This window comes from Lissotriton vulgaris, chromosome 4_1 (assembly GCF_964263255.1).
Source record: "Lissotriton vulgaris chromosome 4_1, aLisVul1.2, whole genome shotgun sequence".
NCBI lineage: Eukaryota > Metazoa > Chordata > Amphibia > Caudata > Salamandridae > Lissotriton > Lissotriton vulgaris.
In genome coordinates this window covers 2011952501-2011974951 of record NC_141691.1, presented here as the reverse complement: position 1 = coordinate 2011974951, position 22451 = coordinate 2011952501, and the positions used below count along the sequence as shown (strand labels likewise).

General features: G+C 44.3%; 1 protein-coding gene across 2 annotated transcripts in view; it reads left to right on the top strand.

Annotated features, from left to right (window-relative positions):
• The window catches only part of LOC147724873 (microtubule-actin cross-linking factor 1, isoforms 6/7-like), a 540420-nt gene that overhangs the window by 361413 nt on the left and 156556 nt on the right, over positions 1–22451 (top strand). For both annotated transcript variants that reach the window (XM_086966403.1, XM_086966402.1), the window contains exons 18-21: positions 3186–3341; positions 5769–5924; positions 9885–10082; positions 10792–10920. In XM_086966403.1, coding sequence (XP_086822529.1) covers positions 3186–3341; positions 5769–5924; positions 9885–10082; positions 10792–10920 — 639 coding nt within the window. The remainder of the gene's footprint in view (positions 1–3185; positions 3342–5768; positions 5925–9884; positions 10083–10791; positions 10921–22451) is intronic.

Genomic DNA, 22451 nt, shown 5'->3' with positions numbered 1-22451 from the left:
TCTGCTCCTCTAGAACTGGCATCTCCCTGATAACTACCACCTGGCAGGATCTTTGAGGGCCACGTTGGATGAAGTTATCCACTGGTGCCTAGCAGAACACAAATGGCAATTATACTCAGAGGTGGTTCAGGGTGTCTTCTGTCAGAGGGGAAAATCCTGGATCGATCATTTCAACACTGCAGAGAACACACAGTGTTCATTATTTGCGCTTTGGTGTTCCCAAGGCTATTGTCCCTTGGAGACGCTTTGTGCCTAAAGTGGACACCAGGGCATCCGTATGCCTTCCTGCCTCTTCCTCTCTTGCCCAAAGTTCTCAAGATTAGGAACAACTGGACCAACCCGGATTGGGCCAGGAGACTGTGGAACTCAGAACTTCTGAGAAAGACTCCATCGCTTGGATACCAATAGCTCTTTGAGCTCTTCCATTGAATGTACCAAGGACCATAAGAAGATGAATAACCCTTTGTAGGGTTTGCAAGAACATCACATGGTAAAGCAGGGCAGAAGAGACATAACAAGGTGGTAGGTCCTGTGCATCAAAACCTTCTATGCACTGGCTAAGAAGAGGCTCCTTAACAGACTAGAAGGCTCATTCCACTTCAGCCAAGGCTGCCTCTACTGCACTGGTATGTGCAGTGCCTGTCTTGGATATCTGTTAGACTGCAACATGGGCATCAATTCACACGTTCGCAAAGCGCTGCTACCTTAATAGTTGGGTCTATCAGGAGGGACACATTACCAGTCCTCTTCTGCCGTACGTTTTGGTCAGAGCCATTCTACAGACACACCATCTTGGGACGTACTGCTTTGGTGTCTACTCCCAAGGTGAGGAATCTGTTATCCACGACAAATCACCCGTGAGAGGTTTGAGGCTACCTTTAGTGACACTCTTTTTGGTGGATTCTCTATCTAACTGCACATTCCTCACTGACCCTCCTCCCCGCCTCCTCCCTGTTCTGTGGAATAGATTCCTTCCTCTACATAGAGAAGGTCCCTATTTAGAGATCTGTACACTGCCGATCAGATGCAGAGATTTAATAGCTCTACATCGGACGGGGTGGACAGAATTCAGAAAGAAACTGCGGTAAGCAGGCAGGGGTGTCGGTTATATGTGGCTCCGGCATCATTTCTGGTACGGGACAGAGTCATTGCAGAGCTGCATGATGCCACCTACCAGCTTGGAAGGGCACTGCTGGCAAAAAACCTCTGGATCTAGCCTGGGGGGTATTCACAAGGTTACAAATCTGCAGTTGAAGTATCCACCAGAGAGAGTGTTGCCAATGGTAGGTAACTAGTTTGCTACAGTCCCCAAGAAATTTGACACATCACTCCTGTCTTTCTAACTCTTCAGCGGTTCCCTATTGAAGGTAGAGGCCAATTTATGACTTTATTACATTACTCTCAAACCCATGAATTCTCTCCCTTCTACATGACTGAAAAACTGAAAACCTCTGGCGCTCAATAGGATGCAAGGAACAGAATATCAATTTTCCTGGAACTTCCTACATTCAAGCAAGATTGTTTTGAAACAGGCCTTGTAAGGAAGTGCTGCAGGGCTTTCAAACTCGCTTCCACCAACTGTATGCATGACCTTCAGCCTTCCTACCTATAAAAAGAAACTTAATCCCATTTCAAGGACACTTTGGCAAAGGCTGTGTGTCTGAAAACTCAGAGTCCTTCGTCTTATTTTCTTCCATAAGAGCTATTGCTCAGTTTTTCATTGATCTTGACTGGTCTGTCCCATTTTGATCAATGATTGTTTGTTTGTAGATTGTTATCGTGTTAGCCAACTCCTGTTCTCTTGCAAAGCGCTCTAATGCCCTTTGGCCATGTTCGCACTATGCAAGCGCAAAAATAAATAAAAAAAGTTAAATGAATATCCTACCCTCTGATTCCTGCCTTGGTGTTGCCCCCTCCGACCCCGTTACCTGTTGTTGATTGTTGAGTTACATGGTGAACTAGGAGAGTAATTCCAGAAAAACCGTGCCCTCCTCTTTTCTTTTTAATGGAATGTGGCCAGCTCTGTTGTCAGCCATCCTCCTTTTTCAATCAGCACCAATCCAGTGCCGCCACAGGTCTTTGGGCCCAAATTTGAGCTTTGAGCTTGAAGTGTATGCTTGATGTATTGTGGTAGTTCCACTGCCTCTGAGAGCTGTTTGAGCTCTTCTAGCCCAATGCAGCCTGGTAGCAAACCAAACTCTGGTGGTAACCAGGGCCTACCTTATCTGACCTTTTGATAGGCCACCAAGGTACCTTGTGCAGGTAGATGTAAAGCCAGAATGAGTTGTTCCTTCCGGTATTGCAGGTAGTTTGTTCAGTGTCATGGGTTGCACATCTCATGGGAATCCACTGATTCTGCAGCACATCTAACCTTGCGAGTGGTTCATCGACTGCACAGCGTTTCATTCGCCTTGCAGCTTATACGGCTTTATCCAGTTTAAGACTGGGCTGCTGTCCCAGGGTACCACATCTACAATATTCCGTTTTCCTTTCATCATTAATCAATAGGACCATCATTTTTGCACTTCTGCACCATTGCATTTCGGGGGCTATCCTTCTTCGGAAGGGCAAATGTAATCAGGGCTTTACACTTTATCCCTACAACACAAACAAAAATAAAACTACATCTTAAGAATACATGTTTTATTTCTCAGGGTTGGTACGTACATACTTTTAGAACTCTTGTATCTTAGATATAAAGCTGAGGATCCACATAACAACTCTATCAATCAATCAGGAGTTTGTATAGCGCAGCTACTCACCCGTGAAGTCTCAAGGCGCTGGGCTCTCTATAGTATGTAACCGAGCTCAGCTGCAACATGATAAGAGGAACTACTTTAAAATTACAACCTTTAAATATATACTCCAGAGAAAAGCTGTTATCTCGGCTAGAGTGACCAGCGAGGGTCTGGTTGCCTCATAATTCTTGGGTACAAAACACTTTTCAAATTAGACTGAATACTGCTAAACATTTAGGTGGGCTAACCCATCCAGGAAATAGCCCAAGCGTTAGTCTAAATTGTGGTTTTACCCCTTATTCTTCCATGGCCATCTCACAGACACTTTTCGTCCCCAATGGTACTTGTGAGTTCACTTCTAATGAGAATTTCACATGAAAGTCCCAGCTGTTTGTGCTGTTCATGCTGGGGATTGATGTGCTCCCTTTGCCTTTCTCTTCTCTCCAGGCTTTTAAGCGAGACCTCTACCAGCACAAAGTAGAGGTAGAAAGCCTCCGCCACCAGGCGTCTCCCAGAAGCATGGACGAGCCAGTCAGCCATTCGCAGATTGAGGACTTCAGGCGACGTTGGGAACAGCTGGAGGAGGAAGTTGTTGATAGACAGGTATGGTTTTTAGATAAAACATAGAAGCGCCTAGGTTACGAGCTGGAGCTGAAATTGTTAGTATCAGTGGGTGAAATCAAGTGATTATTTTGATCAGATATATATTTTTTTAATTGTGGGCTGTTGATTGGGGTTTTCATTTTGGTGGAGCATCACATCTTGACCTGAAGTCATTTTTTAATTTGTATTTATTTTGAGGGCTCGCCAGCTGCGCATTATCTGGCTCCTCGCTTTTTTCCAAGCCTCACCTTAAATGCTTTAGTTAATAATTTTTTTCTCTTTTCTGTTTTTTACATGATGGCCTGGCAGCTGCACACCGCTGCCGGGCCTTTATTAGTAAGTAAAAAAATATGACAAAGCCAATACGTTCCTTGAGGTAGACCTACTGGCTTTACCAATGCTTGTTAGTGTTTTTGGGCCAACTTGCATCCATCTCCTGGTTGGTGTTCTAGTAGAGAATCAAATATATCTGTTTATTTATCTATTTAGGAGTTGTGTAGAGTGCAGAATGGTGCATTGCAGCTACTTCAGCCTGAAGTCCTGGTTGGTATCAGGTCATACTTGGACCTTGTTCTGGTGGGGGAAGTTGGGTGGTCATACATGTGTTACTAGTTGGTATATGATGAAAATTTTAATATGTGCTTCTGATTGGTGCCTGGAGGTTGGAACTACCACAGTTCTTAGCTGTTATCTGGTAGATCATCCTCACTGGCCCTGTCTTCTGTAGTCGGATGGAGGGTCATGCCTACACGGCTGGTTTAGAGGGTCTTTTCTGTTTTTTCTGCTATATGGTAGAGGTTTTCTTCTGTTTGGTTTTGTGGAAGAACAGGAGTGTACAATGCTGGTCCATGAAGTTGGATCCATGACAGATTTTCAGGATTGTTATATATTCAGGATATCCACATTATATATTTTTATTGAATATATATTGGAGTAATTTACATAGGTAGCGCATATGCTGGAAATCTGGCATGGCTCTGATCCTCATGGTCTAAACTTAAACACCCCTGTTAAAGAGTCTACCATCTAGACCTTGGCTGATACATGGTTGAGGGTCACACCTGGTTAATGTCGCACCTTGCAGATATTGGTGAAGGGTTATAGTTATGTCTCAACAAGCGTTACCCTGGTCTCAAAGATAGATTGCAACTAACTGCTTCTTCTCTTCCAGGGAATCCTCATCATTAGTCAAAGGCATTGAATAAACCCATCCATACACGGGGAACTCAGAGCACTGTTTTATATATATATAATATAAATATATACACTCAAAAAAGGAAGCACGGAGCTCTAGGTTGCTCCCAAGTTTAGGTAGAGAGCGCTCCTATGTAGAGCACCCTGCATCCCCAGCAACATTCCAAATCTGTTCACATTAAATGTCTTGTTTTATTAGCAAAGTTTTTAGGCATATGATTAGTAAGGGCCATCCATGCCAAGCTGGAAAATGACAAAAGCTTTTTACCACTTCAGGAACAGTACTTCAGCTTTCGCATTGATAAAATACCGTCCAAGCCAACCTCGAATTAATAAAAATAACCTCTAACACATGTTTTGCTTTTGTTATGAGCTCATCAGAGAGGAATAGCTTTGTCTAGACACAAGGGAGAACCCAGTGGAAGTCAAGAGTGCCACATAAATTATGCAAAAAAGGAAGCAAGAAACTTTGGGTAGTTCAAAGTTTGAGTGGCGAACAGCTCTCATGTAGAGCACCCTGCAACACCAGCATCACACTGAATCTGCTCACCTCAAATGTCTGCTTTTCTAGCAAGGTTTTTAGGCATAGGATTAGCACAATGCCATCCATGCCATGCTAGAAAGGGACAGTTTTGTGTCGTTTTTACAGCAATATCTTCATGCATCGGATAGCTAGTGCCATCCATGCCGAGCTGAAAATTGACAAACGCCATTTGCCACTCCAGGTATATCTTTGTACATACGTACAACTACACATATATTTGAAGCCTATCAAAAACCTAATAATGACAGAATTTTCACTTTGAAAAAGCACGACTAGCCGAGGTTCCAAGTGAAAAGTAAAGAGATTTTGAACCCCTTGGCAAATGAGTGTGTGACAGGAGTGCTTCTGGAGTGACCTCTTGTGAAGGTGAATAGGAGCAAAAGTTCTTAGTCGGATATATCGAATAATTTCCTTTTACACAGCTCCTTAAGTAACTGCATGATAAACACTTATAAGCTTTTACAATTGACTGATTTATTAAATTGGATTAATTTTTTTAAAGTGCAAATTAAAAGATATTTTGTCATGTTTAGCCTTGGAGATATATTAAAAAGTGCTCCGGAACTCTGGAATTCCCTCATGTTGGCCACACTATTCACTCCTTCTGACTTTGAGGATTCCCCAGGAAGAGAACTAGTATTACAGGTAAATAATGTTTCCCTACCGATCATTTTCTGTTTGCTTCACAGCACCAGTTAGAATCCGCCCTTTTGGGCCTTGGCCAGTTCCAGCACCAGTTAGAAGAGCTTCTCCAGTGGCTGTCACACACGGCGGAGCAGCTTCAGGGACAGGGCCCAATCAGCTTGGATCTGCAGAGCTGTGAGATAGAGCTAGCTAAACACAAGGTAAGAAATAACACTCAGAGAATAGGAAGATTAAACAAAACATGTGTAGTGTATTTTGTAATGGTGCTGCATGACGATGCTCGGATGGAAGTAAACAATTAGCCTGAATAGATATTACCCTGCACCCATCACACTAAACCATTTTTTATATATTCTGTATTGCCTCTGGTATATATCAACCTTCCCTGATTCTCTGTGTTTTGTTGGAACTGGCAGATTGGTGTTAAGACCTACATCAAGCCTTGATAATGATGTCTGGGTTCAAGGAGTGAGAATTGATGGGGCTTACATGCTAATATCATGACAAAAATGTTGACTCCCCGCTGTGAAGCTCTAGTCTGTCACAATAAATCGGTAATTTAGACCAGTCACATGCAACTGAGCTCCAAGATATCAACTTCACACCTAGTAGGTGAAACCAAAGGTATCGGGCAACAGGCAACTGAAGCTTTTAGCACCTTCGCTGTGGCGGCTATTAAGCTGCAGCGCTAAGAGGGCGGGGGAGCCGCGTGGTGCGCCCATGCTGGTGATGGAAACAATCCGTCACCAGCCTCGGTTGAGCTGTGCTCATGACGGAGTGGTTCCGTCATGGCCCCGCCCGCTCAATAAAACGCGCTGCGCAGGCGCGAAATCAGCGCCGTGCAGGCGCGTCGGGCGGGCCATGACGGAACCGCTCCGTCATCAGCACAGCGCTACCGCGGCTGATGACGGAGCGGTTCCGTCATCAGCACGGAAGTGGCTAAGGCCCAAAGTTAGAACTACTCCAGTTTTAAGTAGGGTTTTTGTATTTACACATAGGAGTTCTGCTCAAACCTGTCCCATACCCTCACCAGAGTAAACCATCTGCAACAGGGTTCCTCAAGAGTAGGGACCGCGGTGGTGGTGAGGAGGTCATCAGTGCCGGAGTCACGGGACTCTCACTGATTCAGCGTGGGAGCTCATGCAGCACCGCTAACCTACCCCCCCCCCCATCATTCTGGAATGACGGAGGGTAGGTTAGCCGTACTGCAGATGGTGTATTCTGGTGAGGGTATGGTCATTAGTTTCTACACATTTATACTCACCATCCCACTTTGAGTAGAAAATAGGGTATTTAGGTCCTGACGAAATGCCACAATCGACACGACAAACTTATCTTGACACATGTTGACCACTGTCTAGACTCACAATAATTGACGAGACCATTGACAATCTCTTTTTACAAGCATCACATGTTTTTAATCATAAGATGGAACCCGTGAAATAAAGTAAACACAGCGAGATCCTATAGTTATTTTTAAACTTCATTCACCCCACCCTGTACTCACGTTTTGTACACACACCACAGATCTCGCGGCCACCCACTTCATCTACGGCAGAACCAAAAGTTAAAAGATCACTGGCAAAGAGCCCCTGTGTGGGGCCTGTTGGGCATTGCAGCATCGGCCCAACAAAGAGCTGCCCTATGATGAAGCATGACACCTCCTTATAAGAGCTATCCCCCCTTCTGTACTGATCCAGCTCCCTCTGCTAGGAACAGCGCACCTCGTAATTGATAGTTCAAGTGCTGGACCTTTATTTGACCTTGATCTCCCCCTTTTTAGGTATCACGGTAGCCCACCCCAGGAGTGTCACTAGCTTTGGGCTACAAACCCATTTTCTGACCAGCGTTTCCCCTCACTGTCCCTGCCCCCGCTCCACCCCTGTCTACCTAAACAAAGGAGCTGCCACCCTTTGTGTGCTCTTGCAAAGGCAGCTTCCCCTTTGAAGCTCGCCTTTTGGGCGCACACCCAGTGTGACTTTTCTTACAAGAAGGAGATGGCATCTCCTCTGCAAGTCCTTTGTAGCCTTCCTGGGAGTCATTCCCACTGCTCAGAGGTCAGAAAGCTTGAAATGGCAAGGTCGAGTTAGCATGTTTGAAACTGCTTTGCCAGCCGGTCATGCTTTTGCCTTGTCACACTTGCGGTACATCTAGTGCTGCAGTCCACAAGAGGCACTTTAACTTATAGACCCAAGTTACCCCCTGGTACCATATCCCATGGACTTACAAGTAAGCAAAGTTATGCCGATTGTGGATAAGCCAATTAAACATGTACATTTTTAAGGTCCAGAGCATATGAACTGACCCCTGATTAACTGGGCACATGGCATTTCAAAGTCATTACACTAGTCCTAGTAGTAAAGATTGGACAAAAAGTGAGAGTGTACCTGCAAAAAGCCCCCCACCCCACGAATACACATAGGGGAAGTTAAAAAGACTCTTGGTGGTCCTTGACTATTCAACCAGGAAGGGTCTTTTCAGCCTCGCATCTTTCTGCTAAAGTCATTCCCAATGGGGAGCTGATCTACCCCAACTATGGCAGGCCCCCACCTAAATTGAGTGTGCGTTAGACTGTGTCTCTGCCAACCTTTCCTCTACCCACTACTTGGTACTGTGGGGCACTAATTTCACCTACCCGTACCTTAGCTAGGGCTACACCAAGCTTTCCCCACAGAGGTTACCCAACACTGGAGCAACCCACCATGACCAACATGGTCAGGGGACCTACATTGCTTCCTAGCACAGGGTATGTATGGTTCCCATGCCAAGGTTAGAGCTGCCACGAAGACAGGTACCCAATAGAGGCTGCTGACATCTGTCAGTATCCAAAGCCACACCCTGAGCTACAGAGGCTGCTGACAGATGTCAGTATCCAGAACCACACCCTGAGCTTTCCACTGACAGCTGTGTGGAGCTCACTTCCATCCGTGGGGCTGGCAAGGACTCTCCCACTAGCGCTGGGTGTTCTTTTAGCCACTCTAGATTCTCCAAGTTGGGAGGCTACCACTTTAGGTGTCAGACTGCCTTCTTCCACTCCTCCTTCTGTCAGCTCAGGGGGGGCAGTTGCCTGACACTCCAGGACTTCATCCTGTTACCATATACTATGGAGTTGAAAGTGAGCCAAGTTATGCCAATTGGGGATAAGCATGTTAATCATGTACCTTTTTAGGGTCAGAGCACATGCACTGAGTCCTGTTTTAGCAGGGCTCCAGCATTTCAGAGTCATTACATCAGTCCCTAGTAAATAAAATGGGGCAAAAAGTGGGGGTAGAACTGCAGAAAGCCTGTTTCCTCACAATAGAGCGGCTGTGGATGTGTATTTTTTACATGGGATACCAATGCAGACTGATTCCTAATAAGAACTAGTTACATTGAGCACTGCAAACAGTTGTTAATGGATTCAAAGTCATCCAATCCCCTACCCAATATTCAAATTGCCCTGAAGAAGCCTTTGATCCATAACGGCCAGGGTAAGAAGTGTGGATTGAAACTTGTGTGAAATGTCAGCTAATTCATATATATTTAATAACATTTTAAACATAATCTGCCCTGATTGAAGAAACACTGCTGGTAGAATTCTGTAACCTCTTCACCTATGGATGTCTTCTATGGAAATAGGAATTTGCTGTTGAGTAGCTGATATCTGTTCTCTCTGTGACCGACTACCTGTGAAGAGGGATAGACACTTGTGTAGTTTGAGCTTCAACATGTCATCTGCATGAGATGAGAAGCAGAGCAGGGTGCATGAGTGGAAGAGGAATAATGCAACATGGATCCAGCGTTCCCTCTGTGTGAGATGCAATGTGCATCTGCAGGGAGACATCTGGTTGAACTCTGACATTGCATGTTTGTCTGGAATGAATGACAAGTAGAATGGCTTTGGATTCTGACCATGGATTTACTCTTCTTGAGTGGATAATGTGCCTGGGACTAAAACCTGATGATCTCCTGGTTTTCTCTTGTCAGAAGGATACTGTGGGTGGAGAAGGATTTGGCCTGGTAAAGCCCTGTTTGTCCATGTTTATGTTGGATATCAATCCTTGGAATAAGCAATTGGCCCATTCTGTCGCAGGTATTGGCTGCAGCTTCATTTAGTGAGGCAGATAGATTGCACTGACCTCCTGTCTCCCCTGTGCCACTGTTTTATCTGCTCTCAACAGGTGCTGAGGAATGACGTGAAGTCCCATGCCCGCACTGTGGAGTCGGTGAATGAGGTTGGCCAGGGACTGCTGCAGTCGGGCCTTGATGATAACATGGACACACTGCGATCCAGCCTGCAGCAGCTGAACCAGCAATGGGACTTCCTGCGGAGTGAGACCGAGCGGCGCCAGCTGGAATTGGAAAATAACCTCAGCCAGGTAAACCAAGGGAGGCTCTGTTGGAAGTTTCACCTTATAAGGTCCAGAACAAGTTGGAGATTGGTGGAAAGGCCTTTGAGCAGTGGTTCTTAACCTTCAGACTTCCGTGGACCCCACTTAATCATTATAGGAGTCCGGGAGCTTTATTCAATAATTTTGGGAATCTGGGGACCCCCACTGAGCCATTACTGGAAGATGGGGACACTGGCTTAATTAATTCCAATGATTTGAACCTCAGAAAAAGACATAAAAACTGAAACAAGTATTCATCAAACAAATACACAAATGATTAAATATGATATTTATTTCACAAATACATTTTAAAAAATCTATTTTTTATTTTATTTTATTAGAAAGGTTGGGGCTTTTATAAATTCAACTGAATCCAATCATCGTCCATACTATATTTTGTTTAGTGCATTTCCACTGTTCCCACAAATCAATCTGAGGTCACCAACTTCATTTTTTAGACTCCAATTGCAAATTCCTTCACATTTACTTAACATTTTTAATTTTCAATTTTTCTTCTTTATTTACTTACACTTTATTAATCTGTTGTATCATTTAATTTTCTAAGCAGTTGTGGACCCCCTTATTAGGCATTGCAGGCCCCTGGGGGTCCCTGTACCACACCTTAAGAACCACTGTTTTAGAGTGTTCAGACCTGGTAACCGCTGTCTAACGTGTAAGATCTCTATGACGTCCGTAGGTGCAAGATGTGACACTGGAAATCACAGATCTTGTGCAGTGGTTGGAGAACATCGAAGCAAGGCTGTCTTTTTCCAAACCTGCCTGGGCCCACCCTGAAACCACAAAGGAGAAGCTCGCTGTTCACCTGGTAAGATACAACACAGTCACTTTGATCTTTTACTAGACTAGGAATTATGAAGCTCTCAGTGGCTGTAAGCAAATTTACTTTTGGTGTGTTTAAAAAAGCGTTGCACTCTCATCTTTATAATTGGTGGGTGGAGGGGCTTCTTTATTAAATATAGGTTTGCCCTGTTACCCATTTCTCGGTCATTCCTACCTGGTTGTGAATAACATGCACCGGGAAGAGAGATCAAACAAGCACTGGCGTTGCCAATAGGTTTCGCATTTGGAAAGTTGGAGCTATTGGTTTTGTAAATGACATTTTATATTTATATATTGTTATTGACAAAGCCAATAACGATATATAAATATAAAATGTCATTTACAAAACCAATAGCTCCAACTTTCCAAATGCGAAACCTATTGGCAACGCCAGTGCTTGTTTAAAACGAGTCACGCGCCATTGAGTCACAGTTTGTATTCATGCGGTAACATCAAATATTGCATTTATGCGGTAACATCAAACATTGTATTTATGCGGTGACATCAAACAGCTCCCCTCGCACAGGGGCGGTCACTACCTTCGTGGCTGGGGACAAGCAGGTGGTCTGCCTGTTACCTGAATGCCTGTCTTTGACGCCTCGTGTTTAGCCTGTATCTGATACACATTGCTGGCGATGACAGCTATATTCCTTTAATTACGTCTACACCCCCCTTTTACCCTAATGATTCTCCATATCGACCAGTGCCGCCCTGGCTGGTCAGTCAATATCTCTTTGCAACAAATATCTGCGCATGCTTTTTCTCGCAAGAAGACTGGTGCACGCATGCAACAAACGCGTTTGTAATAAGACATCGGTCAGCTCTGTTAGTCCCGTCATGTGTGTTTTGAACAGAGGGACATAACTTGACTTCGCGCTGTCTTCCAGCCTGGACATTACAATACATGGGAAGGCAGGGATGGACTTTCCCTAGAAGTGGGTGCCTCCCCCGGAGTCACGTGCCCCCGTTTTGTTTTGAAAGGCTCCCTGACTCAGTACTTCTACCCAGATGTCAAGCAAATGTTTTGTTTTGTGCGCGTTCGCTTTTTTTGTGATTGGTGATGGGGATGGTGGGCGGGGGGAGGGGTTGTTGAAGGGATCTAGGAGAAAGGGAGAGACAATTGCGGTGCTGTGCACGGAGGAAACATCTTTTGTGAATAACACCAGCGCCAAAAACCGTTCCTAATTCTCCGTGTTCACTGCTAAGCCCTTGCTTTTTTTTCTCTCCCTGTCTAGAGGTCTAGAATCCGAGCATGCCGTGTTTAAGAAAAAGTGCAGCGTAGGTTAAAAATGTGCCATTAAAATTTAATGGTGGAGCAGAGGAAGCGTGCTACTTAAATTAGTGCATCAGTGGGACGTTTCTTAGTGAATGTAATTTAATGATTTTTACATACTGACTCAGATTTTATAAACGGAGGTTTCTTTTTTCCCAAGTGATACATGTGAAGCGTCTGCTGGAGGATTTTCACATTCACAAATCTAACTTAATTAGGATCGTTTTCGCTAATTCCTTTAATGCTTCAGGGTGACTGCCCAATGACGTCAGCGTCAGACATGCATGTGACAATAGGGTGATGTAAAATAAGCGTTCCACATGGGACACAGTCCCAGAAATATTTGAAATACGATGATATGGGGGTTCCCCGTACTGGAGCACCAGAGCTGTTTTCATTCAGACATGCATCTTCTCGCCCGCCCTGCATAACGATAAAAAAATTCCAAGAATACAAACCTGTCACGTCCACTAACGAATGATAATCAGGCTCCAAGCAAGTAATCTGCGTAAACCTCTATTAAAATGAATTGCAATCAATGCGAGTTTGGGTGTGTAATACCTCTCAAAGCTCTTGAACAATGGCATTTAGATGCCAGATTTACGTTGGTGGTGACCTCGACTGCAGAAGCTGTACGTTCGAGAAGTGTGAAGACGCAGCGAGCAATGGCGCTATCTTTATTATCGTCGGTTTGGGGGTCTCACCGTAGCGTGCTAGTAACCAGGGTTGTGTGAGTTGTTACGCCGCGCTACTACCCCTAGAGGGAGGCCAGTGGTGGTGGTGGGGGTGGGGTTGGGTGGGGGAGTTTTATCGGCTTCGAAACCCGCAATGTGACCACTGGCCCTTGGAGAACTGAAAGAGACATCAGACCCCGCTCGTACCAAATGCAGTCTGCAGATAATGATATAGCTGATGAAAGGTGGCTGCAGGGGCCACGGGCAGTCTAGGACACGAGATGGAACAATGAAGAGGCAGATTTTTGGGGGTAGAAAGACACTAAACCACTGGATAAGAAGAATGCGAGCGAGGGGAGAACACGAAAGACAATTAGAGACAGAGAGAGGAAGAACAGTGGTGGGAAAATAGAGAGAGAGAGAAGTAGAGAGAAAGACACATTGCGACAAGGGAAGAATAAGATCGAGAAACAGATCGAGCTAGACAGTCGCGCTGAGAGTAGAGAGAGAAAGAAAGTGAAAAAAATCGGGAGAGCAAATGGAAGAGACACAGGACAGAAAAAGCGAGGCATAGAGAGAAAGAGACGACTAGGGAGGGAGAAGCGGAGTACGAGCGAGGGGGAGGAGAAGTGTGGCAGGCAGATGCGCGGAGGGAAGCCGGATGGGGGCGGGAGAGCCTGGTGGGGGCGCGGGAATGCGAGTGAGGGGAGGAGAAGTGTGGCAGGCGGATTAGGGAGATGCGTGTGCTTGTGTGGTCACATGACCCGCTTTTGTGGTCACGTGACTCACATGCACTGTGGAAAAACCGCAGTGGTTTGACGAGTCGAATCGAGCACTTGAATTTTCGCCTATTACATTCGCAAGCGAATGATAATAGACGAAACCTAAAAAGAACATTTCGGATCCCTCTGTGCAAGAGCATCGCTCCGCACGTGTTAGTTCCAACCTTGACCTGTGCATTACCAACCATCACATTCCTGTGTTGTTATTTTCCGCTATATCAAGGAGGACACATTGATTTGCCTCTTTACAGCTATTCCCTTTTTTTGGTAGCTTTATAGATTGTTTTGCTGTCTCCCATTCCTAAATGCACAACTCTCACTATCAATGCCGTTCAAGCACTGTGTATGAAACCACAAACCTGTGTTTTATGTTTAAGAAACCTGTACGTGGCGAGCTCCTGTCTCTTCTTCAAAGCAATTAATACAAGGTTTCTGTGAACTATCTCCTTTCTAAGTCTGGTAGCAAGAGAAATCCTAATCTTTGTAGAAGGAGGAAAACCATCGATGTGAGAAGGATTTCCGACTGGATGCAGTCACTGAGTAGACAAAGTCAAAACGGAATGTGCCTTTGGGTACACATGCAAAACCATCCACACCCTCCACACTTCTAATTACGTCTCTATTCACACTTAATATGTGATCACTTGGAAATTTGAATGTCCCCAATCTAGTATATTAGAAGAATATATTTGTGATTTTATTAGACAAGGAATTAGCAACTCCAATCAAAACGCCTAAAATTAATCACATTATTTGAAGGTATCACAAAGTTAAAAACATTATGATGACATTTCTTAAAGGTTTTTTCAGAACATTAGCTTACTTAAAGACATTAGCATAATACTCAATAAAATATTATTTTCTCATGACTAAGTATATATTCGGAAATATTCAACTTAGTGTGCAGAAATCCTCAATTTAAAAATAGAAACATACAACAAAATCAACACAAATTAGGAGAACACAATAGACAAACACATATGTATTTTTATCACTAATCTGTTTAGCTCCTTTTTCACTATACAGGGTATGATTAAGGGATCAGTGGCCCCTGTATCCTTCACCGCTCATCAGATTTAGTATATTTTAGTGCACTTGCTGGATATCGAGGACTCTGAGGACGATAGCATCTATGGCGTAGCTCATAGCCTCTCCGAGTTACAAGTCAAATGTCAGGAAGAGGAAAATAACTACCAGGACGAAGAGCAGTAATATCGGCAAAGCTATATAGCTCCTTCCCGCCATTAGCAACTTTATGGTTTCCTTTCTGATTCTCATCCTAGAGACACGTTCTATCTGCCACTCTCTCTTGTCCAAGATCTACAAGCAATGTTGGCTGATTACAGGCAGAGGTTTCTATCTCAGGGTGAGCAACCTGAACCATCGCTTCATCAGCCAGAACCACCATGCTTGCTTACTTTGCCACCACTTGCCAAACCCAGGATTACACCTCGCCCACTGATCACAGTGCCTCCTACAGATCGTCCATCTTCTTCAGACGACAACAGGGTGAGATCCAGGATCCGCTACCACCGCCAGATCTTTGGGATGACAACATCATCCCCACACCGTCCCCTCCACATCAACCAGTGGACTCTCCTCCTGAAGATATCGGAGGGTCCATAATTTAATGTAGAGGACAACCACCAGGTTTGACCTACGGAAGACAGTGAAGCAGGCAGACTGCTTCCTTTACGATTTCCAGGAACAAACCAGGAAGTCTGTATGTTCCATTCCAATAATCGATTACATCTGGAAGGAGGGAGTAAAAATCATGAAGACCCCTGCTACTTTATCTGCTGTGCTCCCACAGATTGAAAACAAATACTGGGTTCCAGAGGATTCTCCCTCTTGCCTCACAAGTCACCCAAGACCAGATTCAGTCATCTCGCTGGCAGCACAGAGAGGATCTAAGAATCCAGCCACTCCATCACAACTCCACCGGGCGTAGATTGGAGATTATAGGAAATCGTTTTTCAAGTATGGCTGCTACCACAGTTCGAGCAGCTAATGCCTTGGCAATAATGGTCGATATTGTCAGATGTGGTCTGACATGGGCTCATTCCAGAAGATAGACGGCAAGAAGCCTAGCAAATTTCACTGAAAAGAGACCACGCAGCATCAGAGACCATTTACTGTGCTATGGACATAGCCAACACTGGCTCTTGACAACTAGCAGGTCCTCCCGTGTTAAGATGCCAAGGGTGGTAAATGTCCACCCACTTCAGGCCTGAGATCCAAACAAGGATATTGGATATGACATATGATGGGGACTCTCTGCTTGGGAAACACATTGGCGAGGCGCTGTTGGCAATAAAAACTGATACGGACATAGTGAAATCATTAGGCACCTTACAATATAGGAAAGCGGTTTCACCACATACAGAGGCGGTTACCAAAGAGCCCAACAATATCAGGCCTACCAGCCACAATACAGCAAGCGCTTCCAACCTCCTTCATGCCGTCAGCCATTGACGGATGGTTTCTCTCACCAGGGGGGCCGCAAGATAACACTTATGGCCGAGACACTGGCATGGCACGATCAGGTACTAGCTTGTAGTAGTCAAGCCAAATCTCTCAAAAGGTTTAACCTTTTTCCAATTGACCCCAGATTTCATTCTAACAATGGACGCCTCCATGGATGGCTGGGGAGGCCTCCTCCAAGACCTCCAGAATCAGGGCAGGTGGCCCAGTACTCAGAAACCAAAACACATCAACAGTCTAGAGCTCAAGGTCAAATTTTTCTCCTGCAAATTTCTCTCCCTCTCAAGAGGTCATCCCATCCTCGTTGCCAAATTAAGGTAATCACGCTGGGGCAGGTAGGTGAAGAGACTCCGTATTTATTGACCGTTTTCTCCACAGCTCCCATGAACTGAGAGGTTCCTGACATTCAAACAGGTACATTCCATTGTCATGGCAATGACAATTCAAATGCCACTAGGAATATGAAGGAGACTACTACAACCCTTCCCACCCCTCACATAGGTTTGAGAAACTCCAATCATACACAACAGTGGCAGAACATAACGACGGTCCAATTGGTATTGGATCTGGTCACCTATGGCCATACCCTAGAGTTCACAGAACCGCCATCAACTACTCTACCCAAGGGAGTCCTCCTCATCTTCACTTAGTACGCAAAGATACCATGGTCATGCTTTCCAAAGGAGCAATCAAAGAAGTCCTGGAACTGCCACGGGGACAGGGTTTCTACTCCAGTTTTTTCTTGATTCAAAAAAGAAATCAGGGGAGAGAAGACCAATACTGGACCTCAGGAAACTCAACAACTTCCCAAGGAAATAAACATTCAGGATGGTAACACTTGCCGATAGCCTACATAGCCTCAACAGAGGAGACTTCATGAACTCGCTCAATCTGGAGGAAGCATACTTCAACATCCCCATCCTTCAAAAACACCAACCATTTCTCAGGTTCATGGTATCTGGTACCCACTACCAATTGAAGGTCCTTGCTTTCTGCCTCAAATCTTCACCAAGGATATTTACCAAGTGCCTCGCCCCGGTAGCTGCAGCGCTACGAACTCAAGGACACTAGGTATTCCACTACCTGGACGACTGGCTGCTGAAAGCGCCAACTGCACTGCAAGTCACCAAAACTACAGTGGCTTGTCTCGAGCTGTTCTATGGTCTAGGTTTGACAGTGAATCAAGACAAGTCATCGCTTATTCCCAACCAGACCATAGCATTTCTGGGTTCCTGGCTGGACATGGTCCAGTGCAAAGCTTTCCACTCGGAGGAACGACAAGTTCATTTGCAGAAGTTAGCACTTGCCATTTCAGGAAAAGGGTCCATTTCTGTAAAGAAATACAAATCGCTCCTAGGCATGTGCTCATCAGCGATAGACCTAATCGCATTAGCCAGGTTAAGGATTAGACCCGTACAGGAAGAGCTTCAGCGTCAATGGTTACAGATATCTGAATCCTTTGAAGACATACTATGTATCACTCTGGGCATGAAAGAAGCCCTACAATGGTGGTGTCACAGGCGAAATCGCTCAAAACGTTTTACCTTTCTCCAATTGATCTCAGATTTCATTCTAACAATTCACGCCTCCATGGATGGCTGGGATGCCACCTCCAAGATCTCCAGGTTCAGGGCAGGTGGCCCAGTTCTCAGAAACTGAAACACATCAACAGTCTAGAGCTCAAGGTCAAATTTATCTCCTGCAAGCGGGATATCGGGTTCCTCCTTGCTGGTTCGTACTGACAAAACGACCAGTGTGTATTACATCAACAAGCAGCGAGGATCCACGTCCGTCACTCCATTGCAAGAACTGTGAAATTGGACAACAGAACATGGCGTATCTCTCAAGGCCGAACACGTCACTGGATTGCACAACATCCTACCGGATGCCCTCAGCCAAGCAAAGGACAGTTGCCATGAATTGTAACTGGATCAGTAGCAACTGGACAGTTTTTGCGCTGTGGGGGAAAATCAGCTCTAGACCTCTTCACCACCAAAGGCAATGCCAAATGCCAGTCCTCTGCAGGCAGGTTCCCTCTCCCAGGATTATGGGAGAATGCCTTTTCAATGCGATGGTCAGGGATATATGCCTACGCTTTTCCCCCATCCCATTGATTCCCAGGGTACTCACCAAAATGAAAGTGGAGTGCTGCAGTCTGATACTGATAGCACTCAGATAGCACAGATAGCACAGACAACATTAGTTCCCAGAACAACATCATCTCTCAGAGTTCAGGCCCATACTCCTGCATCCATCACCATCTCGCCTGACCACAGACAAAGTTCAGGTAATCCATCCAGAACCGTCTTCTCTTCAGTTACATACCTGGTTCCTGACTTCTTGGAGTTCAGGGAGATTCATATTTTACGGGAGTTCAGGGATATCCTCGCAACTTCTAGAGCTGAAAGTACTAAGAAAACTTACAGACTTGAATGGAAACAGTTCTGCTTCTGGTGCCAGTGAAACAATTTACATCCGTTTTAAGCATTCCCAGAACAGATTTTGCCATATCTCCTCCCCTGGAGCAAAATCAGGTCTCGCATTCGCCTCAGTAAGAGTGCACCATGCCTTGATCTCTTGGTACAAAAGATCTTCTCAGCCTCATTCCCTCTGTACCACTAGTGTGTTGAAACAATTTATTAAAGGTCTTTTCAGGGCCTTTCCTCTGGTGCGAGCACACCCTCGAATGGAAACTTAATATAGCTCTGGCACCATTGATGAAATAGCCATTTGAGCCAATTCACAGAGCTGAATTGAAATTGTTGACATGGAAAGTGGCTCTCCTTCTTGCTCTCACTTCCACTAGAAGGATTAATGAGATACAGGTTTTCACTTTCAGGAAACCTTTTCTTAAGTTCACAGAAGATTTTGTGCCTCCTACCTTTAGTCCAAAAGTTCCATCTCACTTTCATTTTAACAAACCAGTTATACTCTGAACTTTCTTCTCAAATCCATCTACACTACCTGAGCAGGCGTTGCATATGCTTGACGTCAAGCGATGTCTGAAATTCTACCTGCAAAGAACACAAGACATATGAAAAACTGATCAGTTACTAGTGGCTTACAGTCAAGGACGTGAAGGCACCGGAGTCACGAAAGCCACTGTAGCTAGATGGATTTCTGCAACAATACAGTTAGTCACAATAAGGCTGACAAGCCTTTGACAAGAAAGACTAAGGCACTCTCCACCAGATCAGTGTCTACATTAGCTGCTCTCTTTACTGGAGTGACATTGGAAAGAATTTGCTGAGCTGCGACCTGGAAAAGTACCCACATTTTCACACTACTGCCTTGAGTCTGCGCAGCATGGAAATTCAGCTGTAGGCCAGGCGGTAATACATCATCTGTTCCACTGAGCTGAGCCTCTTTCTAGTATAGAGGATTTTGATATGTATATAAAAATATTGCTTAGCATTTACTGTGTTCTAGGACTATGGGCTGGTTGTAAAACTCTTTGGAAGTTTTCCTTAGTATAGGTTTATGTATAGGATTCTAAAAAAGGTTTACATATATAAGTATATGGGTGTGTCTTCTCTGAAGCTACAAAAATGTTGCCTTACATTCTTTATTCTGAAATATGTTAGATCAATTTTCCTTACTCAGACTAGATATTGTACAGCACTTACAGTATTATAATGGTATACACACATCTACAAATGTTTCTGTTTTCTACACAGGTTATGTAAGAATGTTTTAGATGTCTCTCACCATCTGCTACAGACAAGATTATTTCTTCCATTACTGCCTGCTACTCTGATTCAAGCATGTGTATCTAAGAAAGATACCTCAATACTGGATAAGAAATTAAGTTACTTACGTGTAACTACGGTTATCAAGTATTGGTATCTTTCATAAATTCACGTGCAACCCACCCTCCTCCCTTTAGAGGCTCCCCTCTTTAGCATTATGGGACAATTACTTCCCACCTGTGCATAGAAAATATGAGGGGGACTGCCTCTGCTGGGGGGGTTTTAAAGGGTGCTGACAGCTGATTGGTTGTCTTTAAGATTTGGTGCCTTTTTTTAAATGGTCGTAGGCCGGCTATTAAATTCATAGCCTTGGACCATTATAGCCTATAGTATTTGTTAATTACTGCTTGATTATGTAACCGTGGGACTCCCATCTCGGCAACGGGGAATGATTCAAGCATGTGAATCTATGGAAGATACCGATACTGGATAACTGTAGTTACAGGTAAGTAACTTATTTTAGGGGTGGGCAGTGGTAAAGGTAATTTTAGGGTTTTGGGGTGGGTAGTGGTAAAGGGAGGTAAGGGTAATTTTAGGGTTTAAAAGTAGGTAGTGGTAAATTGAAAAGATAGGGTTTAAAAAATATATATTATTATACATATATCCTATTTTCTACATATATATTAAAAGAAACTGAATATTAGAGGGGTTACATTTATTATTCCCACTCAAGTTTAAGCAACAGTAGGGAAAGTACTTCACTTCAAGTACATTACATATTCAGGCTTCAAAAAATACACTTGCACGCATTGAGAAACATTTCCTGCCTCTGCCTCCATGACAATGCTGTTAATGAACTAAGAGGCAAGTCAGCGGTCATTTGTATCCTATATGTGGCTAGATTTGTATTACATATGCAACAAACATGTAGTCTATTAAATCACCCAAAAGAGTCTTTTGTGCAGCAGACATGCTGAACTCAAATATTTGAAGGTGCTCGCATATGTGATACGGAAGAAAATGTCTGCTCAGTGAATTAAATTATTTGCCCAGGATCACATAATTTGAGAGCAGTTTGTGGGTGAAGAGTATTACACTTAGTTTGAGTAGATTATTTAGGTCTCTAGACCTGCAGGTCTGGTAAAATGTTTTCTTTTTTGAGGCCTGATATTTGAATAACACTATTATTTAGAACAAATATAAAACCCTTAATGTGAACATTATTGATTAACCAATATAGATGTGTGTGTGTGTATATATATATTTATACAGTATTCAAGGCGGAATTTACAAACAGGAAAATGCTGTTGCCTCCAAACACGTTAGGATCAGTAATTAACATATGAATTTAAATAATGAATTCCTCCTTCTAACAATCTGATCATTCCACTATTACTATTGACCTAATGTTGTCTTTGTACACACACCTTGCACGTTTTCCCTCTCACTGTGTGAGCACTGAGCACATTTCTGATGCTGACGGCTTGGAAATATCCTCCTGGAATCCTCCATACTATTAACTTGCCTTATCATTCGTGGGTGATGCTGAGACTGGTACTGTGGAAGCATCTGTGCTCTAAATGGTTTAATCCTTAATCTGTTGACTTCTTCTTGCTAAATCTGAAATCACACCTCCTTGAACTTTTATTTTTGTTGTTCAGCAGCTGCTGAACACACTCCAGGGTTTCGCCTTTGCTTGTTTTTGATGGCAGAAAGTGCATTGTGGAGCTTTCTGACGTGCTTTATAGAAGCCAGAAGTGTGGTTTCCAGATTATTTCTCCCAAGTGCCTGTTCATTTCAGGCTATTTATTTCATGAATGGAGGCAATCCTTGTGCTAGGAGTCAGGACCTCCTGGCTGTGGATCGGCACTGTAGTCCTACCTGCTAGTCAACGCAAAATTCCAGCTTCGTCATTTTAGCCTGGGGATAGAATTTTTCTCGAGAGACACAAAGAGTATGATTGGAGCCTGGGTGTCAACATCATCATCTATAAAACTTCTCCTGATGACCCACCCGAGGACACAGTGTCTCACCCGGAAGGGCAGATGAACATGCAGAATCCCTGTTGGGTGCAAACTAAGGAATATGACAAAATCATGATCAGGGAAGTAAAGAGAGATCAGAAAAGCTCTTCTCCCCTCAGATCCCACCACTCACCTTGTGGATTGTAAATAAACTGTGCCTGTGGGACTCTCCATATGTGTAGTCACAGCTGATGTCTAGAGTCTCTCCCTAGAGACTGACGAAAGAAGGTGAATGCTGAAAGATTATGCTGCCAGATTTTGCTAAAAACCTGATGCGTGACTGATTGCAAGTGACGCCGCTTGTACTGCATTTTTAAATCACTCTGATCATCGATCTCTGTCCGAGCAGCGCTGAATACCGAACACATGTTCGAGCGCCACACTCTTTTATCTCACTGCGCCGATTTGATTTTAAGAAACTGCACCGTGTGATTGAAATTGTGTAACCCACCTTCGAAATAGCTTTATAAAATATCTGTGTCCCATGTAGCCCCGGTCCTCCGCAAGCGCTAGGCTTGTTTGTGGGGAGGGCGCCGGGCGGTACCTTCATCCGGCCTCCGGGCTGGAGCAGGCACTGATTGGGCCAACTGA